At 34.4% G+C, this 23,252-nt stretch overlaps 1 protein-coding gene across 2 annotated transcripts in view; it reads left to right on the forward strand.

The window, feature by feature from the left end:
* The window catches only part of cysu (Curly Su), a 74,048-nt gene that overhangs the window by 21,981 nt on the left and 28,815 nt on the right, over nt 1-23,252 (forward strand). For both annotated transcript variants that reach the window (XM_014239609.3, XM_036370369.2), the window contains one exon: nt 11,539-11,712. In XM_014239609.3, the coding sequence (XP_014095084.1) occupies nt 11,539-11,712 (174 nt within the window). The remainder of the gene's footprint in view (nt 1-11,538; nt 11,713-23,252) is intronic.

Consider the following 23,252-nt stretch of genomic DNA (forward strand, 5'->3'; position numbering starts at 1 on the left):
ACAAAAGGTTTTTTTCTGCCTCCCACTTTTTATCTTTGTCCTCAATGTTTTTCTTCAGCTCATCAATTTCTTTTTTAAACTCCGTTTTAATTTCTTCTTTATTTTTCGCCATGTTGTCATTTATTTTCTGTAGTTCTCCCATGATTACATTGAGCGATTTTTCAATACCTGTGGTATCATTTTTGTTAGTTCCAGCCTGACTCGTACTTCTAGTGTTTATTGTGTACATGTCGATTTTCGTTGTTTGTTTAATGCCTGTGGCGTTTTGTTTTGAGTTTCCCGCCGCGCGGCTGGGTCTTTTTGTGACCTCTGGATTACCCATAGCTGTTATGTATCTGTTTTACCTATATTGTTCAGCTGTGGTTTACCGCTTAAAAAACCTAACCTTTTGTGTGTTAAGTTTCTTTCTTTTTCACTTTAAGTCTTAGATTTTATGCCTTGTTGGCTTTCTTGAATTATCAGGAAAAGCTCCACTAATTTCAGATTATGTAGACTGTAAAATTTTAATTTATAAGGACTTTTTTACTATTAAATTATTTTTAGTAATTAGGATAGATTTTTCACACAACCATCCACTAACACTCTCTCTACCTAAGACCGTTTCTATATAACATTATATTAATGGTTTAGCGCTGGTCTTTGGTCTCTAAACCTCATATCCCTAATATAATGAATTCCGATCCCTTGGTTGGTTTTTCATATCAATGCGAATTAATTATATTAAATTAGGCGTCGTCGGTTTAGTTTATATATATTATATGTGATATATCTCATTTGAAGATGATTTTAGCATACTTTTCGCTGACAGGAAATAAAATATATAAATAAAATGAATTGAGTTTATAACCTATAATATAAGTTAATAAGATATCAAATTTGATTGTAATCCATTCATGATTTGATCGAACAATGAAGTTAAACCCTTCCGCTACATTCTTTAATATAAAGTTTTGCCAACACCTGAAGGTATTTCTCCGGTATTGATCCTTGCAAGTTCCAAGATTAAAAAAATTTCGGGTACACCCGAACTTAGCCCCTCCTTACTTGTTTTTTATTATAATTTGTATGCAGTGTCTACTCATATACATATAATAATCAGTTCAATGTTTGCTTTTGCTTCTTAATAATGGAGAGGGCAGCGAAAGCGATGGTTCGAGCAGAGTTGTCAATACCAATAGAAACTGTGCGTGCTGCTATTGATCAATGTCCGAATCATTCGGGGGCCTGTGTGGCAGCAAAAGGTGAGTATTTCAAATACGTTTAGTACAGCGCTCATTTAATATATGCGTTATTAAATAAAATAAACTTTTTAAAAATATAAATTATAGTTTCATTTTTATAATAGCCTGAACTCGTAACAAAACTTATGGCAGGAATAAGTATATCTAATCAAGGCCACTCCTGCCTAAACTACTCGTAAACTTTGCTCTGGTATATTTTTTATTTGAAGAGATTAAGTAGAAGCAAATTATTTCGATTACATACTCATATAAAGGAATCATCGCTTGTCATAGTCTCTTTTCAAGAAATAAATAATAAAATTTAAGAAGCTACAAAAGTTCATACGAAAAACGTTAATACTAAAACGAAGGAAACCACTTTTCACAGCTTTAATGAAATAATACATTTGTGGCTAGTATTTAAAGCTTAAGTAAATAAGTTTGCCATGTTTAAATATATGTAGGTGTGCATATGTGCATAAGTGGTTTAAGCGTAAATGTTTTTGCGCATCCGCGCTTGCGTACACTACACACAACATCCACTCTCATTTCGCTTTGACTCATTTATGCATGGCGTCTGTGGTATAGCATCCAAGCCAAGGTATGTGAAGCAACATCTGAATAAGTTAGAAAAATAAAAGCAACTGCAACATCAATCGTTATAGCAGCGGTATATAGTTAGTTGGCAACTTAACAACTCAACAGCGTTGGCTTCGTCAGCGAATAGTGAAAGGAATCTTTGAAACTTGAAGCAATTGGTGCTACGATCACATGATCTTCAGTATTGCCAATATTATATGTGCGTTTGCATTTACTGAGAATTCCTGGTTGTTGAGATATTGTATAGCTTCTAATTGTAAAATATGCATAAATACTTATGCTGCTGTACATATGTATTAAACATACATTGATATAATCTGCAAATCTATCCAGCAACATTTTCCCTAAGAGGCAGCTGCACAGACCTACACTCCCAAGCAAAGGTCGGGGAATGGGCTTAATAGAGTTCTCGCATTGAATTCTGATTGGTTTCTCAAATGAAGTAATCATTTTGAAAAAATAAACAGTTTATTTGTTTTATTATATTCTATTACTTATCAAATCATATAGTAAATTTATCTTGAGCAATTATATATGTATTTTAAGACACAAGTAAGGAAGGGCTAACGTGTATATCACCGAACTTTTTATACTCTCGCGATATATTGAATTCTCGTATATACTTCAATGAAAAATAGGAAGTAATATTTACAATCACAGGCAAGAAGACACACTGTTAATAGATAAGGGAAAATTTGACTCGATTTTACCCATTTTTGGCACACGGTCATGCTTCAATACTGTAACTCACAGACTGACATGTTCGGTCCTTCAGAATTTATAGCCCGGGTTCGAAAATTAAATACCTTAAGGGCACTACTTGTACAAAGTTTTATCCCGATATATTCATAGGTGTTTGGAAGTGAAAGAATCAGAGGAAGTTTAAAGTTGTGTTATATATGAAGTAGGCATGGTTGTTGGCCAATTTCGTTCATTTTCACAGTGTGTTATAGGAATGGCTGGGTATCCAAATTTGGTTCAAATTGGTCAATTAATATAGGACTTCACCTAAAGATGGGTGGTGCCACGCCCATTTTCCAGTTTTTACATCTTCTCCTATAAAGCTCTTCTTTACCACCTTATCGCACTTTTAGTATTTTTCATCTGATTTTACCCATTTTCACAGCGTACGTAAAACGTTTTCCCAACAAGTTTGGTTGAGTTAGCTTCAGCGGTTTGGAAGGTACATATAATATGTGCATTACACCATTTAAAAATTTGTTTGCCAGCAGGTGTCCCTTGTTACTGCAGACAGACAAACAGACGGATGGACAGACAATCATCTGTATTTCAACTCGTCCCGTCAACCAGATCATTTATATATGGTAACTCTATATCTATCCCGATTAGTTTTAGGTAATACAAACAACGGTTAGGTGAACAAAACTATTACACTGTGTAGCAACATGGTGCGAGAGTATAAAAATACCGTAAACTCAACCCTCCTTAAAATATAGTATCGCATATAACACATGCAATAATAATATTCTTGGTGTTAACTAACTCTAACTCTAAATTAATTGGTGATAATTTTTTGCATGGACTTCCAGGCAACGTGTAGTCTTTTAGACAATATATTCAAGCTGTGAATCATTTGTGAGCACAATTTGGGAAGTTATCACAAACCATTTGTTTATTTCGGAAAAATTTATGTTCAAATTTGAATCTAAAAATTAAACACTCTCGCAGTTTTTGTGCAAAACTTTTTCATAATCAGTCAAAGAAACATACACAATAATTCGACCCTGACTGACAAAAAATAAACTACATTTTCACGCATTTTAATACAAATCTTAATTATCACCTTCAGAATAGGCTCCTGAGCTAATACAAGTATGGCATCGCTTAATCTAATTTTCCATATACGTGTTATAAGTCTCGGCTCGGATGGCCTTCAGGGCCTTCAGCAAATTTTGGATTTTTCTGTTTCGGCACTTTTTGGAGCGCAAATCGCTAGATTCTTGGAGAGCTTCGACGTCGTATTTACGTCAGTCTACGTTTCGTTACCAGTAATGGTATATAGGGTCTTTGATAAATGTAGGGTCCTCAGATACGTTGTCAAGTATTTATTTCATGCCCTCTACTCGACGTCGTTTTGGCAAAAGGGTCTTTGCTACTTCTGTTCGTTATAAACTAGACTTCCCAAAACACTTCTGCAACATTTTCAAGGATTCTGTAGCCGGTGATTCCATTGGAAGCACTAAATTTCAACAAAACTCGTTGCTAAGCAGTTATCACTCATTCACATATAGAACATAAAAAGCGATTGTACCAACTCCAGAAAACATTTTTATCGATTCGGTTTATGCGCGCATCTCAAATGGAGCAGTTGTGTTAAATTTTTTTGATTATATATAATTACAACTTGGCAAAAAATTACTATTAAAATTAATATCCATAATAAAATTGGAATTTTGAAGCAAGTCTGAGTCCATTTAGTCTTAGAAACATGTGTGGAAATATAGGTGTTTACATTTCGTTTCAGAATAGTTCTTTTAAACTATTTGCATTTAACTACAGACACACAGAAAGTTTGGAATTTTTCCAATAATGAAGGCGTCAATTGAACTCGTAAAATTCAAAAAATTACACATTTGACTGCGCAAATGGCGATCATAGTTAGCCTCTAAATCTTAACCTCCTGACCACACCACTTAACCTTCTCTTTAGTTTCTAGCAGCAGGTGCGTAAAGTACTCTGATTACTCTAAAAAAGTCAAGGTGGTTTACCTGGTCAACAAGCAAGATTGGCTTTCTATTTAAGAGGTCTGCATAGAAAATTTATTTATATATACCTATCTATGTACATACTTGTATATGTGTTTACGTATAGTTTTTGCTATGGTACTTGCTTACTTCGCCTCAAAAGTACATTAGCAGAGTTGGCATTAATAATTTATTGACAATTTTGGGTTGCGGTCACTGCTGACGATTGTTAAAGAACGGCATTTTGTCAGCTGCCAGCAAGTTTGTTAGCGTTTCAGCATAACATATTCGCCATAGGCCATGCCGTAAACTGTAATTGAAGTTGTCACCTACTGTGAAATACCTTTGTAGACACATGTACATATTTATGTGTGTGCTGCTTAAGAACAACCAAGCGCTCGCATTTATGTGGACTCTACTGAGAGTTAAAATTCTGAAATCTTTGAAGCTTATGTTCTCATTAAAATCAGTATTATTAGCTGGTTGATTAGCTTGCAAACGGCGAGATCGCTGTAAAAAGTATGCCGAACTTACATCTGTATATCATTTTAAGTATAATAGCGTGAAGTACAATATGAATGGCCAATATTAATGGTCTTAAATAATTTTATGTTGCCCATAATGGGAGATTAGAATGATATTTTATATAATGTTGCAGGATCCTTCACCTGCGAATTATAGTTTTATGATTCGTGAATTAGATTATTAATTTCTGTTGCTTTAAGACGTTGGCCTTATCTATAGAGGTCTTGAATCGTAGTGTCAGGGTCGAAAGTACCTCTCTCCTTCTAAACTTTAAAAACTCTGAGAGATTCCGTTAGAAACATTAAATTCCAACCAAATAAAATTGACACAATTACAAGTAATATTCATAAAAAAAACTCAATACGGACCATGTAGGTGTTTACATTCTGTTTTATAATAATTTTAGTGTGTAAATGGCGTGCATAGTTGGCTTCTCATAAAATTTAGACTTCTGACATCACCATTGTATTGTATCTTCGCTTTCGCTTCTGGCAACAGGTGCATAAGGTATTCTGATTACTAATCAATATAATATTATCAGAAAAAGGTTTTCTCCGAATTACAATAATATACCTCAAAGATGAATGGATATTTTCGATAAAAAGTCAGCCGTAGGCAATGGAGTCAACGTATTTGGTATGTCGGGACTTGAAAATTAATGGTCCAATTTTTACAACTTTTAGACTTGAATTGGCCTACCTCAAACGCACTATTTGTACAAAGAAAATGTTTATTCGGCTATCTTAATTGGTGGATCATATGGAATTTAAAACTTTGATAGATTTGAAATTGATATTGGATATTCCTGAGGTAAATATAATATTCCAACTAAATATGGGTAGGGACCTTCTGTTTAATTTTAATACCGGCTCCTATGACATCCTTTTGTACCATATCGGGGGGTTTAATTTAATGTCCCTGACACATTTATTTATTGTGTTATCACACTTTTAGTAGTTTTCAATATAACCGTTACCGTTAAGGCATCTCAATTTTTATTCAAGTTATTGCTTGGATATTTCTGGTGTTTGATAAATATGTCAAAACGATCAGGTTTAAAAATAATCTGAAATGTGAAGTAGAAACCTTCGGCAGCAAATGAAAAAACTAATTTTTTGCTAATTCATAAATTTTAATATTTTAAATATTTTTTCACTCACATTAATTTTGTAAAGAAACCATATTAAGAACTGCACATTAACACGTTGATTCTTAATAGGAAAACATACCGTTAATGCAAAGTATTTAAGTGTTAAGATGATTTGTCACAGTATATTCAACGGTCAAGTCGTCAAACTTGCCATAATTTTGACGTAACAGTAACGTCAGAAAATATCGCAAAATTCCATTAATAGTGGAAATTGGCATTAGTACCTTATGTATATATATATATATATCTAGAATTTTTCCAAATGAAAAGGGTTTGTACGCGATAGATGCGACGTGTTTTGAATTCATTCACTCAATCAGTGTATGATTTGACTGAAATTGAAGGAATTACGCTATGAACTATTCCTCACCCACTGTCTTCCCCAAGTTTGGCGCCCAGCGAATATTTTTCTTCCCCATACTCTAAAAGATTTTACCTAAGGGAAGGTCAAGATGGATAAAATCCCTATTTTGAAGATCTCTCACACTATTGAACTGATATGAAAATATTGGAAGACAATAATTGCATTATTCTACTTGGAGTTTTTGTCGAAGAATTTTCATTCAAATAACGTTCTTACCTTATTAGGCAAGTACTCTTCGATCAATATAATAGTTTTAGTTTGTAGTAAGAGCAATAAACATCATCAGTTTAGATTTTATATTATTGATGAAGAGTATTGAAAGATATACACGCACCTACGCACACCTCCACAAAAGAGTGACCAAATAAAAATCAATAATAGGATAATATATGAATGCGGCCGCCACTCCCTACACACTTTCAAAACCACGACTCTTTTGCAATTCACTTCCAAATGGCCAATAACTATAATCTGCCGTTACTGCTGTTGCGTTTCGGAACAAAATATAAACTCGTTTTTAGGCAGTTAATTGACAGACAAATCGCTTGAGCCTACAGCTTGTAACTGGACGCGCGTTCTCTGTAATAAGAGCAATAAAGTCAACATAATCGGAAAAGTTTAATCGCTGTGGAGCATAACCAAACAACGTTGCGCTGATTACAAACCGCTCCACATCTGCCTTTTCTATAGTCAACGCAGCATAATCGAAAATGCGAACTTTATTAATCATACCAATTAAACGAATTGACACAGTGTTACTATGTCGACCATGCGACATTGGGCTGGAGATTATCGCGAGCATTCGAATTTTTATCTTTCGCGCTATTAGTTTTATGTATTTATGCACATAATCACAAACTTATATACTTATATAATTCTTTGATCGCGTATTTGCTGCCTTTATGCATTCGGATTTAAACAACTTTAGGTTCAGTACATATTTTTATACCCCTCCCGACAAAAATACAAAAGCGAGCAAATAAAGCACAAACTCATTTGAATGTTTTAATTTATCTTTGCTTTTTTTCTGTTTTCTTTTACGTTGAGTTTTCATATTCATGATATGGCTACTTTACAGGCAGAATTTTGCACACCTCTTAGGAGGCTGTGGTAACACGGGAATAATGCCATGACGAGATGAGTCGAGTCTGCCTGTCCGTCTGTATATAAGTACGTGAACTAGCCTCCAGTTTTTAAGATATCGCTCAGAAATTTTGCACACATTCCTTTGTTCCCAAGAAGCTGTTCCTTTGTCGGAGAACTATAGCATATACTTAGTTGCCATTCAAACTGGCCGATTAAACTTAAGCCGATGTACAAGTATTAAAAACTTTTTTATTTGATAAGACATCACATAAAATTTTGCACAGATTATTATCCAAGGCAGCGATACAGTCTCTGATCACATTGTTTATAACGGACCACTATAAAATATAGCTGCCATTCAAACTAAGCGGTCAAAATCAATATAAAGATATTTTTATACCCGTTATGCTATAAAAAATGCAACTGTGAAGGGTATTATAGCTTCGGTGCAGTCGAAGTTAAAGTTTTTTCTTGTTTTCGAGTAAGAACACCTTAAAAAGGCGTTACCGACCCAGCAGACAACAGTTGCTTTGAGAAAATGTGCACAAACTCATTTCACTTTATGCACTCGCAAATTTGTCCAACTACACGCACGTACATTTAAATGTGTTAATATGTTGGTTTGTCCATTCGTACAACCATTTAACTATACGCTCACTCAATCCACCTAAGTAGGTCAAAGTATTTTGCATGTGTTTGGCTTTGTGGATCTAACGTTCGTCAGCGACTGTGCCGTCGCATGCTGCTCCTGGTCGATTGCCACTCGCGGTTGCAGTGTTTGCAATCGCTTTTATGCATAAATCTGTTGTGCAAATATGCTCGAAGAAGACATCAATCTGCGAAAAGCGTGAGTAAAATACGAGTACGGGCCGTTGAAATCGTATTAGTGTTTATTTGAAAGATCGGACAACAAATATATCATAGCTCTGAATGACATTTTCAACGCACTATTACGCAGCTAAAACAAACCGTTAAAAAAACAAACATGAACTAATATTCCCGTTATGTGATAAACGCTGTCTTCGATTCGCTAAGCGTTAAGGCCCAGTTATGCATACATAGCATAAGCATTGCCATTCATGAGAACTGTCACATAAAAAATCTGCTTAATACGTTATTCATGTATTTGATTACCGAACGCATTGTGATTCTATGCTGTGTGACATTTCAGATAGAGGAATCGCTGCTCTCTTTTTCTCTCTTCTCTCGTTGCGTCCGTTGCGATACCTTCAGTTTTGCATTTTCATTTATGATATTTCACATTTGCGTGCTCTCACAAACAATGAAAAACAGCGGAATTTCTATGCGATGTGTGAAGTATAACTGTAGCTATGTTTCGCATGAAATGTTTGTTTATACAGTTATACTGAACCCTTACTCTTTATCGAGCCAACTATACCAGGTGTTCTAAGAAACAGGTAGCACTTGTGGTGCAACCCTGTTAATTTTAATTTAATCCTATATTTTTCATCTCTATAAATTACTATAGTTGATTTTAAGGTTTTGAATACAAGAAAAAAAATTGGTATTTTCATTTGTTATTTGATATAAAATATGCAAAAGAAAACTTGGTAGCATTGAAGATAGCGGCTATGACACTTTATAGCATAAACACAATATGGGCGATGGCGAATATTCGTCGTCCTCGGGGATGCTGTCGGTGATTCCAACACAAGATTGTATATGAAGATTAACACAATACGCGACGGCGGGGAATTTCGCCCACCATGAAGATATTCATACCAATATCTATGTTATAAAAAATTTGAACACAACTTTCAAAAACACTTCAATTAAAGTCACTTCAATTAAAGTCACAGTCACCTAATCATTTATTGATATCTCGTGCCAATCATTTGTCGATTTCTGACAGATTCAAATCTAAATTTTTTAAGCACAAATAAATATTATATATTTTTGTGTGAGTAGCAGTCAATTTGCTGATCATTATCATTTTGCCACCTTAAATTCACCCATCGAAATTATTGCAACAAACAAGCGCAGTAATGACCTTCTTGGAGTGCTTTGTAGACTTTCAACAAATTTTTACAATTCTAATTTTGCTGCCAATGCGAAACGTTATTCGATGCTAACCTGCATCGTGACTTAGGCAAATGTTAAACATGAACAAGCGTAATGTTGGAAACGATACAATATTTCTTACATACATACTGCGTACTTATAAATATATTTATATGTAGATTTCCATATGTTTATCTTTTTGTGGATCATAGGTACATATGTCACAACTTGTAGGTTAAAAAAAATATTTGTTGAAACAAGCAAAAACGATGATTGGAACTAATATGAATTATGAGATAGTGTAAGTTTTTTGTAGTGTTAATGTGGAGTTCGTAAAGGGATTAGTGATAAAGAAAATCAATTTACATATTTTTATAAAAGTTGATAAACAAATTAAAAATTTGAAATATTATGTAAGCCTGGATTTTAGATGAGATATGTGAGATGCTTATAAATCTCACGGCAGAAATATAGCGTAGTATGAACGTAGTATACTTGTACATATAACGTGTCTCATGTACTGTCGAAATATGGCTTAACTGGCTTCTGGACTAACTAGTGAAAATTAAATTTATAAATATGACATCTTCTCCTTGATTTAACTCTAGATAAATGAAATGACATGGACAATATCAATTTGTTTGTTAATTCATTCTCATAACATTCTTTATTTATATTCTTGTAAGATATTAATAATATAAGCTATTTCCAACTGTACTTTAATAAATTAAGTATATTTTGAGCATCAGAAATAGTTTAAATTTTAATGCTGAAGTATGGTTTGTATAGAATATATTAGTATTCTCGAAGCCGTCAAAAACACAGCATGGAATAATCACAAATTAGTCCGAGAAAATAATATTGAATAATTGATTTTGAATTCTAAAACGCCAAAATCAATTTAATTTAGAAAGTATAAATCGAAAAATATACTCAATTACGATCTAAACGTAATGTCGTCTGAGCTCTTTCGAAAAATTTGTAAACAAAATGCAAAACACAAAAATTGACCTCCCAAATAAGTAGCTCGACAAAAATGGGTAAAAGTGCGAGATACAATAAGTACACACACACACACACTTATTTATATAAATACATAATAATCACATATTGTTGCGACTTTCACTTCAACACCTCCAATTCAATTCGTCTCTGTTCAATTGTATTGCCAACATTGCGATACAAACACTTAAATATAGCCCATGGCACGAACGTAAGACCTCCAAATTGTTTTTGTTATGGCAAAATTGAAGGTGAACGTGTTTGAAAAATCTTAGGGCATTTCTTTTCCAAGCGGTCTCCAACTGCAATTAACTGTTACTTATCAGCTTGAGTACACACTGACATACACACCCAAACGCTTATTTGCCCTAATCAGCCTTCAACATGCTGTCGGGCAATAAATATTGGGCGAATTCGAATAGCGACCGGAGCGTAGCTACCAGCGCTGATCCGACGTAGGGTGTAACCACAAAACCAAATACAAAATTGTACTAATTTTTACAGCGAAGCAAAGAAGTTTATGTAAAGATTTCCAGAAATATCTTTTTGAATGACAGCAAATATTAAGCTTTGACGACTGAAAAATGATAAATCACCATCGTCACGCTTGGGTTAATATGTCCAATCGTGTGGGAGGTAAGTCACGAAGTGTTTATTGTAGGTAAAACAAATGAAAGTTAGCAACTTCAAGACAAGCAAAAAGTGCGTGTGCTCTACTTCGCACGTTTGGAAGCCTGAAAAATGCAAATGAACTCGGTACGTGGGAATCGGTTTAAACCGAATTGCGGATATGCACCATTATATTTGCCAGATAAATTTAAACTATTTTAAAGCATTACTTACTAGTGTTTATTTTTCTTCCAGACTATTACTATTCACCGCGGCCATATCAGCGCCATACCTCAACACATTTGCACAATTTCAACATTTTGGTGAGCACCTCAACACTCATACCGGCAGCGAATGCGCATTGGTACTCTCTGGACCCGGACGCTCATCAGTCTATGATTACAATGTGAATCTATTCCGTGGCACAATGTAAGTTAACTAATATTTTTCCAAACCATTACTATACCTAGTTAAAGCACTGATTTCCTTAAGTGCGAGGAAAATCAAACAGATTAATTTCTAGTCAGTCATACTATGTAGATGAAATTAATCTAGTGAGTGTTATATTGATTTTTGCCATGTGCATAAACTGATCCATTCTAGAATAACTCCATGTTTTCGATGGGATTAGATAAACATGCCGTGTTTTGAACCCGAGCTGCTGAAAATTTGTTACTTGCCGCCCACTTACATATTACATTGTGCACATTCCAGCTGGACTCCTCAAGATATTCCTTTGTACGTTTAGTCAGAAGGGTTGAATAGTGTTTTATTCACTTAGAGGGAAATTTATGGTCAACGAAATTAATTTTCAGTATCAAACTACAGGAAAATATGGTCACGAATATAATACCCACATAATTTCATTAAAATATATCATATATTATCGGATAAAGTATAAGTATGGTATAAAATCAAGCGATATGAGGTAATATGAAAATAAAGGCATGTATCTAAAAAAATCACAAATGATACAACATTTTATTGGGAATGGTCCATGCTGAAACTATGCCTGCGGCGGATACTGTACTGCATTATACAGAACAATCTTTCAAAGCAGTCATTATCATAACTACTTCAAATGAGGCGCCTTAATTCCTGTTCTTATTCATTTCTCATTTTCCTCATATGTGTTTACCCGTAAGTTGTCAAGAACGCAAAACCCACAAATGGGTCAAAGATCTACTGCTTTTTCGAATATTTGTTCGAAAGTGTATTATGCTCACTGTCAACAATATTTATTAAGTATGAATAAATTCCAATACAAAATAGATTATTAGTGGGTGCTTGCTCACAAACGAAAAGAAAAAAGTCATTGTTGGAAACGTCTTGTGGAACCAAAAGTTTACCACATCACATCCTTGAAAAAGTCAATAATCATGTAACATTAAGGCCGGCTTCATTTTTGAATTGAAAAATTGATTTGGAAAATGGATCCTCTGCCTCTGAGCACAGCAAAGAGTAATTTTTTGAGGATGTAACGGCGTCTTCACAATGGTTTGTGGATTATCTTCGCTCCAAATGCGTAAATTTTGTTTATTATCGTACCAATTGAACCAAAAGAGAGCTTCATCCCAGAACAAAATTTTTCCATGAAAGTCAGGTTCGGTGGCTATATCGTTTTGGGCCAATTCATCAACGACAAACTTGATCGTTGTTCGGATTTAGTTCTTTAAAAATAAAATCTAATGTCTCTGGCGTGTTTAGTGCTTAATTTATCACGCTTTTAGTAGTTTTTAACAGTACCGTTATATGGGGTGGGGTTGTCACCCGATTTCACCCATCTTCACACTGTCGAAAAAGATTTGCCCTCCGATTGGAAACGATTGATTTTCGATGCATCCGACCAGATAGCATTTTTCCAGTCTTCCACGGACCAGTTTTTATGTTCCTTACAAAACTTTAGACGCGCCTTAATATTTTTGTTAGATAAAGCAAGTTTCTCCTGTTTAACGGCGGCCATAAAACCAATCCTTTGAAGAGCTCTCCGACTGTCCTCTGACTAGCAATTTTACGGATCGAAAGGCCACTTTTTTTTCAAAGAAGCAACCTTTGCTTCAACGTCGGTTGAAACTTTTCGCATTTTGTATGAAAACACTGATTGCTTAACAACGTATGTTTACGCAACTGATAATCAACTAAAACTGTAAGATAACCCACGCTAAGTAGTTACTCGTTCAAAAATATGAGTTCGGCGCAAGTAACTGTTCATTTACAGTTATGTTTTACGACATCAAAGCGAATTCAAAGTATATTAATTTCATATTTAGTAAAACGAGCAAAACTGTACTGAATGAGTTTGTTTGAGGTTTAGTAGGGTTATCCTTTCACTTTAGTTATTGAAATTATATTAGTACTAGCATGTTGTTGTACATTAAACAAAGAACTAACACTTCAAATTTGGTTTGAGCTAACAGTTAAAATGTCAGAGCACTGAAAGTGCAGAAGGGCGAACATCCGAACGGTTTTGCTCGCCACTGTATATATAACCCTATATATAACTCGCTTAGTTTTAGGTGATAGATAGATTCAAAACTATTATACTCTGTAGCAACAAGTTGCGAGTAAAATGAAATATTATATTTACTTCGAAATTGTTTCGCCTCTACTTCGAATTGCTTCATGTCATAGTTTTCTTTCTATAGGTTCTCCATTTCCGCTTTTACTTGCAACGGAAATAATTTTGTTCATTAAATGTTGCAAGTGTTTGTAAATTGTAACTGTTGGAGTATCATCGCCTTCAACTTTCTTTGATGTTTTTTCAAAAATCATGGCCTAAAATTAATAAGATAATAAGTAAACCATTTCTCGATTTTGGAAAAATATCAGTTAATCAAAATATATTTTCCACTGTTCATGAACAAAAATGAACCAGAGTTTCGATAGTGGATTACTGAAAAAACGGCGGATACATCTGGCTTTTTTGAGGGGTGAAGGAAGGTCGTCGAAATACATTTTCAAAGGTTGGAACATTCGAATGATTTTCCCCAAAGCTTCTCTTAAGTCAATGAATCGAGTTTTGTAGTAACTAATCAGTTGATCGTATTTATCTTCATTTGCTTTCTCGCAGATTTACTTGAATGCTTTTGTGCGAATTGTGTGGATGTAAAAATGCGTGCAGATCTGAACAACAATGCTCTCTATTTCAACATCAAGTGCATGCGTTACGAATCGCATTATGCACGATATGCGCTGTACAACCTACACCAACTATGTCCGATTTTTCTTTATTTCTTTCTTTTATTTTGCAAAACCATTTCCTTCACTTTTCCGATCAACGCGACCGAAATTAAGTGGCGCATTGTCACCACAGTGTGCTTTTACACGGGGACTCAAAAGAGTCTCATTTTTTTAAAATTTTCTTTTGGTGTCGCTCTGTGCATTCACACGGTCAAAAAGAGTCCACACACACTTTTCACAAAATTTTCGTAAATATTTGTGCGGTTCAACTGCGCAACACTGCGTGCTGCGTATTTCATTTGTATGTTGAGATGATGGTCACACATTTTGCTTGCCATGAATTACCATGAATATGGTAGAACAATATGCATAATACAAGTACCTACCCGCTAAATAGTTTCAAAGAAATACTAAAGACGGGAATTTCCTAATCCACAAGAATGTATTGAATATCCGCTACTAATATTTTCAAGGCCAAATTTATAATAGGAATTTCCTAATCTTTAAGTATTAAAAACTCATAATTTCTTTACTCCGTATTAAAAATTCATAATTTCTTTACTCCATAATCTATATCTTAATTTTCTCCTTATTTACAATTTGTCATAATATTTCTATTATTCTATGCATACGTATTTGCATATTACATACAAAAATAGATAACAGAACTCAAATTTGCGATCGAATTCATTTGAAACCGAGCGCTCTTGCAACCATTCAAAGAATTTGAAAGTGAAAAGGAATGCTGAAAAGGGTAGCAGCGAGCTGTTACGAACAAGAACACAAAGCGTGCCACCCGAACACGAGTGGCACGGTCCCTTCGTCTTTCCTCGTCGTCCCCTCGCCAACAATAAACTGGTATGAGACTCTTTTGAATCCCAATGTGAAACGGCACAAAGCGTGCCACCCGAACACAAGTGGCACGGTCCCTTCTTCTTTCCTCGTCGTCCCCTCGCCCACAATAATCTGGTTTGAGACTCTTTTGAGTCCCCGTGTAAAAGCACACACAGTAAGCGATCAATTTATCAGTCAAAATTTTTCAAGACTCTTTCAATCAATGCAAAAATCATATCCGGCGTTTCATCTTTTTTTTGTGAAAGTTCAATTAGATAATGGAAGAAATAACGAATGACGATAAGAAACATCTTGATTGCTTTGCGATTGGAAGCGTCGGTCGACAAAAACATTGGTTATTATCGCTTCACTTTTTGTTCTTGAACACGAAAATTTTTTCAATTGGAAACAGGTTCGATATATTTTTGTTGCGCAGTCGTTTGATTTGCAATAAAAAGTTTGAAAAAATTTGAATTGGACGATAACTGCTGTTTTTTAAATGATTTTTTGAATAAAAAACTTGAAACTGTGATGCTCATCAATTGTGTTGTACGCCCACACGCTTTCCATCGTCGATAGATTCAAATCTGCCATTGTGCTTCTTTGTCTTCAAATGATTTTTAATATCATTGCCTCCACCAGCAGCAACCGAAAAAGTGAATGAAAGTAATCAGCTGTCAGTGAACAACCCTGACGTTTGCGGAATGCGCCGCAATAGGAGTAAGCGTTGTGTTTATCAATTCCGTATATTTTTAGTTTGTTTATTCCTCTAGAATGTATCAATATGCAAGGAAGATATGCTCGAAGTGGATGAACAAGTCATTCCTCCTTTATTACTCGATTCTGGTATAAATCCATAAATTTTTTACTGATCTGCTATATTCTATTCATAAGCTACAGCGTCCACGGGAGAGTATGCGTTTAAATCTCACACAGGGATTTCAAGTCTATTTGTTCGCACATGTTTTTTGGTACCGTAAGACGGTTAATATTGCAGATGGGCGTAGTCGGACCACTGCCACGCCCACAAAACGCCATTAATCAAAAACAAATAAATTGCCATAACTAAGCTCCACAATAAGATATAAGACTGTTATTTGGTATTCACATTAGGGAGGGGCATCTTCAGTTAAAATGTTTTTTAAAAAGTGGGAGTGGTCCCGTCCCCTAATAGGTTTAATGCGCATATCTCCTAAACCTTTAAAGCTATAATAACAAAATTCACTGAAAACTTAAATGTTTTTAGCATGGTGAAATCGGGTGACAATCCCGCGTACTGTTAAAAACTACTAAAAGTGCGATAAATCAGGCACTAAACACGCCAGAGACATTAAATTTTTTCTCTGGGATGGTATAAGAAGATTTTATAGGAACCACGTTTAAAATTAGATAGTGGGAGATCTGCTTAACCGATTTCAATCAAATTCGGTACTTAACATTTTTCTCATATTTCTATGATATAGAGCGAAATCGGATTACAACCACGCCTCTTTCACATACAAGTATAACACCATTTTAAATTCCATCTGATTCTTTTCCACTATGTAAATCAAGCAATAATGATTGTATCGGGGTAAAACTTTGTGTGAATAATACGTTTAAGGTATGCCACCTTGTGACCAAAATTTGTCTATATCGAACCAAACCTTTTCAATTCCTTAGGTACTGAAATTCATATAATAAAAAAAATTAATGAAACTCTCGATAATAGTATGTCTTTGTGTCAAAAATGGGTTGAATCCGATCATTACTTCCTTAATATAAAATTTTGCCAACACCTGAAGTTATTTCCCAGGTTTTGATCCTTGCAAGTTGCGAGAGTATAAAATGTTCGGATACACCCGAACTTAGAACTTCCTTACTTGTTTTCTTTTAATTTCTTAACCCGGGACGGCCGGGGCGCTTAACTCGGAATCCGGCCAAATCGGTACGAATAGTCAGCTCAACCTTACCACAAGTGTACCATAGACATATACCAAATTGTTACATAATTACAGTGTTCTCAAGGATAATTGCAACTACTTTAATTGTACAGACGTGTACATCCATATGTCTTATAAAAATTGTATTGGCATCCTACATGGCCTGGGTTCCGCCAACGAATGGAAGAAATTTATAAATTCACTTACATGTAATGCTAATTTAATGTAATGTGTAATGAATATTCGAACAGCAATAAAATTTGTAACAAACTAATTTTCTGCTGGATTTTGCACGCAAATGGAGCGACTGTTTGCTGGTGTAATTCGTCCAAAAACAAAAGAAACCCATAAGAATAGCAGACATGTTCAGGTGTCAGTTGTGCTGCAAGTGTACTAAATGCATGCTACTGCAATATGAGCCGAGATGAGAGCTGCCGCAAGCAGACGAAAAAAACTGAATGAGTAACTTGAAGTAAATACACTCAGACCCGTTGATATATGTACATGCTCAAATAAAACCATCACATGACCGAAACATCTTTGAACATATGTAATGGAATTGTTGCTGCCACGGCTGCGCTACAGTCCGCTAACGATGCGACCGATGTGACGTTCTCATACCGCCACAATCCATCGGAGTTTGCATTGTAAACGTAAAATTCGTTAGTGAATTTCGTATCACGGCAGCTCACCTCAAAGCTCGTAACCGCGGGCAGATGCAGTTTTTTTGGTTATGTATGAAAGGCCACGGATGCACTATTGCATCATCACCTGCAACAGCAGCGGTATTCGCCCACCAACCAAACACAAAACTCCAAACAAATGGCGAACCACGTGACCAAATTAAAGCTGCAGCTGGCAATTCACTCTAACAGCTTTTCGCTAACCACAAAGTCGGGGCACAAGTGTATAATGTGCAACGGGCGACTGACTACTCGGCTAAGTTGGAGAGCGAGTGTTCAGTGGAACTAAAATGTCTGCGCATAAACCAATTCTTTTATGGCCAAGCGAGTCGATATATTTAGAGTGAAAAAAGCTTCGTGGTGCTTCCACAACTATTTTAGTTTTTCCGATAAGTCGTGATTTTGTAAAGGTAAATTATTTAGCACTCGTAGTAAAACATATGTAGAACAAAAAAGTTTATATTAAAACTGAAGTCTTGATTGTGTAATTATAATGGAAATGCGAGTAACTTAGCTTCAAATTTACTTGGGGGCTTTTGAAAACATGCAAAATACAGAAAATCTGTGATCAGATATTGCATAATAGTGTCCACTGGACTTCAAAATTTGGAAACAGTTTCGTTTCAATTTGTGCCCTAAGTGGTTTAATAATTTGCACTTTCACCAATTTATAATTTTTTTACTGTTTATTTTTTTTACTTTTTAAAATTAGATGTCTCATGTACCCATAGTTGTAATCAATTATTTTTTAACTTTGCTACAATTAGGTATTAATTGTAAGCGCCCACACTTTCTTGTTTCTTGCCAGCTAAATGAGTGTAGATACTCATCGTTGCAACCACTACATACATACATCCATACATACATATAATGGTAGATACCACTTAAAAGTGAAGGTATTTAAATATTAGTGATTTTGGACCAACTTATAAAACTGGATCTGAATTTAACCAGTTCTTAATTAAAGCTAAATTTTCGTGCATTCATATTTTTTTATTCAAAATATTTACATTTGGAACTATTATAAAATGTTCAAATTAGTCAGAAAATAAGAGTGAGGTTACATAAATTTACAAATTTTAATGTATGTATATGTGTGTATATGTATATGTTTATATTTATATATTTATAAAATAGTTTGAAAATAAGTTCTCAAGTATACCTGAGCAATGTCAAAAATTAATGCAATCAGCCCTTGCATTTCTATGCCCCAATGTAGAGCTAAAATCAAACTAATAATATTTAAAATTTTACTATCAAATCCACTTTCACTAAAACATTTCAAAATTAGACCATCTAAATAAATTTATTGTAACCCATATCTACTTAAACATAAGCTACACCTGGATCTGATATACATTCTTATAAAAATTATAGAAAATTATTATTCTAATAAAATAGTTTGATAACGACGGTATATAAACTGAAAAACAAATTCAATTGAGGTTCATCGTGGATTATCAATTACAGGACAGGTTCCTCTGACTAGACTAAAATACCGCCATATTTTTTAAGTTTCAATAACATAACTACTGCTACTTTAGTGTTTACAATTACCTAATAAATTCAATATTATTCTAAAATAATTTATTTTAACTCACACTAAACTTATTTTATTTGTATTATTTGTGTAGCCACGGCTGCTGGCACAAATTTGGCCAATACTAAATGAAATTACTATTTCCAAGTTCCCTTGATTAATAATATTATTTACTGAGATTATAATTAAAATTTAATTACTATTAAAATAAATAAAAATACACGCAAAAACTTACATATAAAATAAATCAATAATAAAACTTAAAGCCAAAATAAAACTTTAATGTTAAAAAATTAAATCACTTATATAATTTTTATACAAATTACTAATACAATTAAATAACAATTATTAATCAACACAATTATAAAATTTAAATATTAATAAATAAAAAAAGTTAGTAGTTTCTCTCGCGTCAGTAATCACCCCCTAAGTAAATTACCGTTTTTCATTGAAAAAAATGAGATGAAATTAGAATTTAATAAACATTAGTATAAGTTTCTCTGATGGAAAGTAAAATATAGTAATAATATTAAGTGAGACTATGACTTTATATCCCCGGCTTTGATGCTTGCAAGTTGCAAGAGTATGAAATGTTCGGTTACACCCGAACTTAGCCCTTCCTTAGTTTTTATATGCAGTTTTGCAACACCTGAATATGTTTATCTCGTTGAGGATTTTCAAATTGCGAGGGTGTAAAATACTTAGCCATTCCGTACTTGTTATACGTATATATACAAGTAGATACTCGTATATGTATATACAATATGAACGTATTGACTTACTTTTTATACTCTTGCAACATGTTGCTACAGAGATAATAGTTTTGTTCACCTAACGGTTGTTTGTATCACTTAAAACTAATCGAGTTAGATATAGGCTTATGTATATATAAATGATCAGGATGAAGTCACGTGTTGAAATCCGGATGACTGTCTGTCCGTCCGTCCGTCTGTGCAAGAGTAAAAAGTGATTATCTGAAACTTGGTACACATGTTTCTTGGTACCGTAAGATGGTTGGTATTGCAGATTGGCGTAATCGAACCACTGCCACGCCCACAAAACGTCATTAATCAAAAACAAATAAATTGCTATAACTAAGCTCCACAATAAGATACAAGACTGGTTTTTGGTACACAGGAGGGGCATCTGCAGTTAAATTTTTTTTTTAAAGATGATTTTAAAGATGATCCCGCCCCTAAAAGATTTAATGTGCATAACATGCAGCGATAAGGACGCCTGAGACATAAAATGTTTTCTCTGGGATGGTATGAGATGACTTTATAGGAACCGCGATCAAAATTAGACAGGGGGCGTGGCAGCGCCCACTTTAAGGTGAAACCCCATATCTTGGAATCAGGGCGAAATCGGATTACAAACACGAATATTTCCCATATAAAATCATTTTAAATTCCATCTGATTCTTTCACCTTCCGCTATGTAAATCAAGCATGATGATTGGATCGGGATAAAACTTGGCATGAATAATGCGTTTAAGGTATGCCACCATGTGACCAAAAACTGTCTAAATCGAATCAAAACTTTTCAAGCCTCAAGGAACTGAAGATGTGGACCCCGGTGCCTATAGTTGACTTTTTACCGAAAATATCCGTCAATGTGGAAGATATATAATCGAAATTCATCTAATAAAATAAATAAATGAAACTCTCGATAATAGTATGTTTTTGTGATAAAAATGGGTTGAATCTATTGATCCGATTCATCCCTAATATACCTTTCTCATAATTTGAGTAAATTTAGTTTACAAATTGCTGTAATTAATTTCACTGTGAATGTAAATTACTGAGGCAAAAGTTCCTACTCAAACGAGTATACCATTTGACTTTGCGAGAGTATAAAATCTTCGGTTACATCCGAACTTAGCCCTTCCTTAATTGTTTTATTTAAATTAAATAAGTGTGTAAGTCCATGGTTGTGTTTATAGCAAGTTACACACTTCTGCCTCTAATTGGAATAATGTATCTTTGAGGAATTAAACCTGTGAGAAGATCAGCAAACTTTCTAAAAACCGTTTTTCTGGGGTACTACTATACCTAGCACATTTGGCACAACCTTAACGAATAGAGGCAAAAATAAGAGTGTATTCACCCTTTTGGTTTAGTTCCAATCTTTTTGTATTTTCTCGTGGTAAAGTCGCTGTTTCGCTGCTATGGCGCTTGTTGCCAACCGACACGAAGTCACATGACGCACTTGCTGTTTTTACTTATTTCATTGTGTTTTTATTTATAACACTCATTTTGCCTAAGCGAATAAAGCCAAATGGAAGAGTTTAAAAATGAATTTTCTTAGTATATGTGTTGAATGACTAGTTTTTCAAGTTTAAAATTCAGTGACTGCAAACGAAAGTGCGAGTGCGTGACTACAGAGTCAGGTCGCCGAAATTCACTTCGCATTTAATATTTTGTTCACATACACACACAAATGTTTAAAAGGAAAAGTATAACCACAAAATCCGTTACTTTAAGAAATACCAGGTGTACCAAAGAAGTATGAAGTGAAGTTGCGATTGAAATGTATTGGTATGCCACAATGGCGAGCGACGAAGTGGCAGCGGGAATATCGTCGTAACGTTACACAGCATTTAGTCGGCCCACCTACCCAGCTTGTTCCAGTCAATTGATCAGAAAGTTGTTTTCCACTTTGCTCTTACTATCGCTAAAAAGGTCCTTCTCTCTCAATTGTGATCTACAGCACCATTGATGCATGAGGTAAACAGCAAGGGTTTAATCATCTGACGGAGGCTGGTTAGGTGAGTAATACCTTTCTTCCAATGTTAGTGTACACTAGTTCGCAGTGCGTTTTAAAAACAACTTTGATTGATTTGGTGGAGACGCGGATTTCGAGTGTTTCATATATCTATTTTAAAATTATTGTTTAGGGTGAGAAGTGGACGCAGTGGAGGGCTGTCTGTCACTGCTCAAGAAATATCAAAATTTTGTCTCAAATTGAAATCTATTTTGTCGCTTATGAGGTTCGAAATAACTAAACTTAACTTGGAGTTACATTTATGAGTGTTGTGGATAAGCTCTAATTTAATACATATCTAATATTACTTACTCATATTCGATGTACACATAATTCGTAAATGACCAAATACATTCAGTTTAAAATACGTACATATATATATGTATTCTTGAATTCAACGACAACAAAACAAGGTCTTCTATTTGCGTCTTTTTTTTAAACAAAAGGTTTGACAGTTCAACAATGTTTGATACTGCCCAAGTGACCAATTTCATGTTTAACATCTGAATTAAAAGTGGAATACACATCTGCATTGTCGCTTGCATCGGAATTTGCAAAACCATCATAACAACTCCACTTATGAATATCCGTGATTTCAACTGAACATTCGGAAATTAGCTTGAAAGACAAAACTGAACGTTATTTAAATAATAGAAAACGTTAACTTCGGCTACACTGAAACCCTTCATAAATAAAGAAGTTTACATAATACAAGGACAAAAAATTGCTTCAACTATCATAGCCTTGGCTTTGCAAATAATTCATGCCAAATTTTGTGGAGGTATCTCATCAAATATAAACTACATTTATTTTGCGTTATATTCGTCTCAGTGCAGAAAAAATAGTCCGTTTTCTCGTTTTTGTAACTAGATTGTCACGAAAACCCCGGCAAAGCTATTGTCACTTTAATTTGCAAAACAATGGAAAATTACAACATTCCTTTTGAAGATTGCCGTTGACAGGGCTACGATAATAGCAGTACGATGAGTGGTAAATATAAAGGAGCGCAAAATCACATCTAACGTAAAAATAGGTATGCAGTTTTTT

Source organism: Bactrocera oleae, chromosome 2 (genome assembly GCF_042242935.1).
Source record: "Bactrocera oleae isolate idBacOlea1 chromosome 2, idBacOlea1, whole genome shotgun sequence".
Classification (NCBI taxonomy): Eukaryota; Metazoa; Arthropoda; class Insecta; order Diptera; family Tephritidae; genus Bactrocera; species Bactrocera oleae.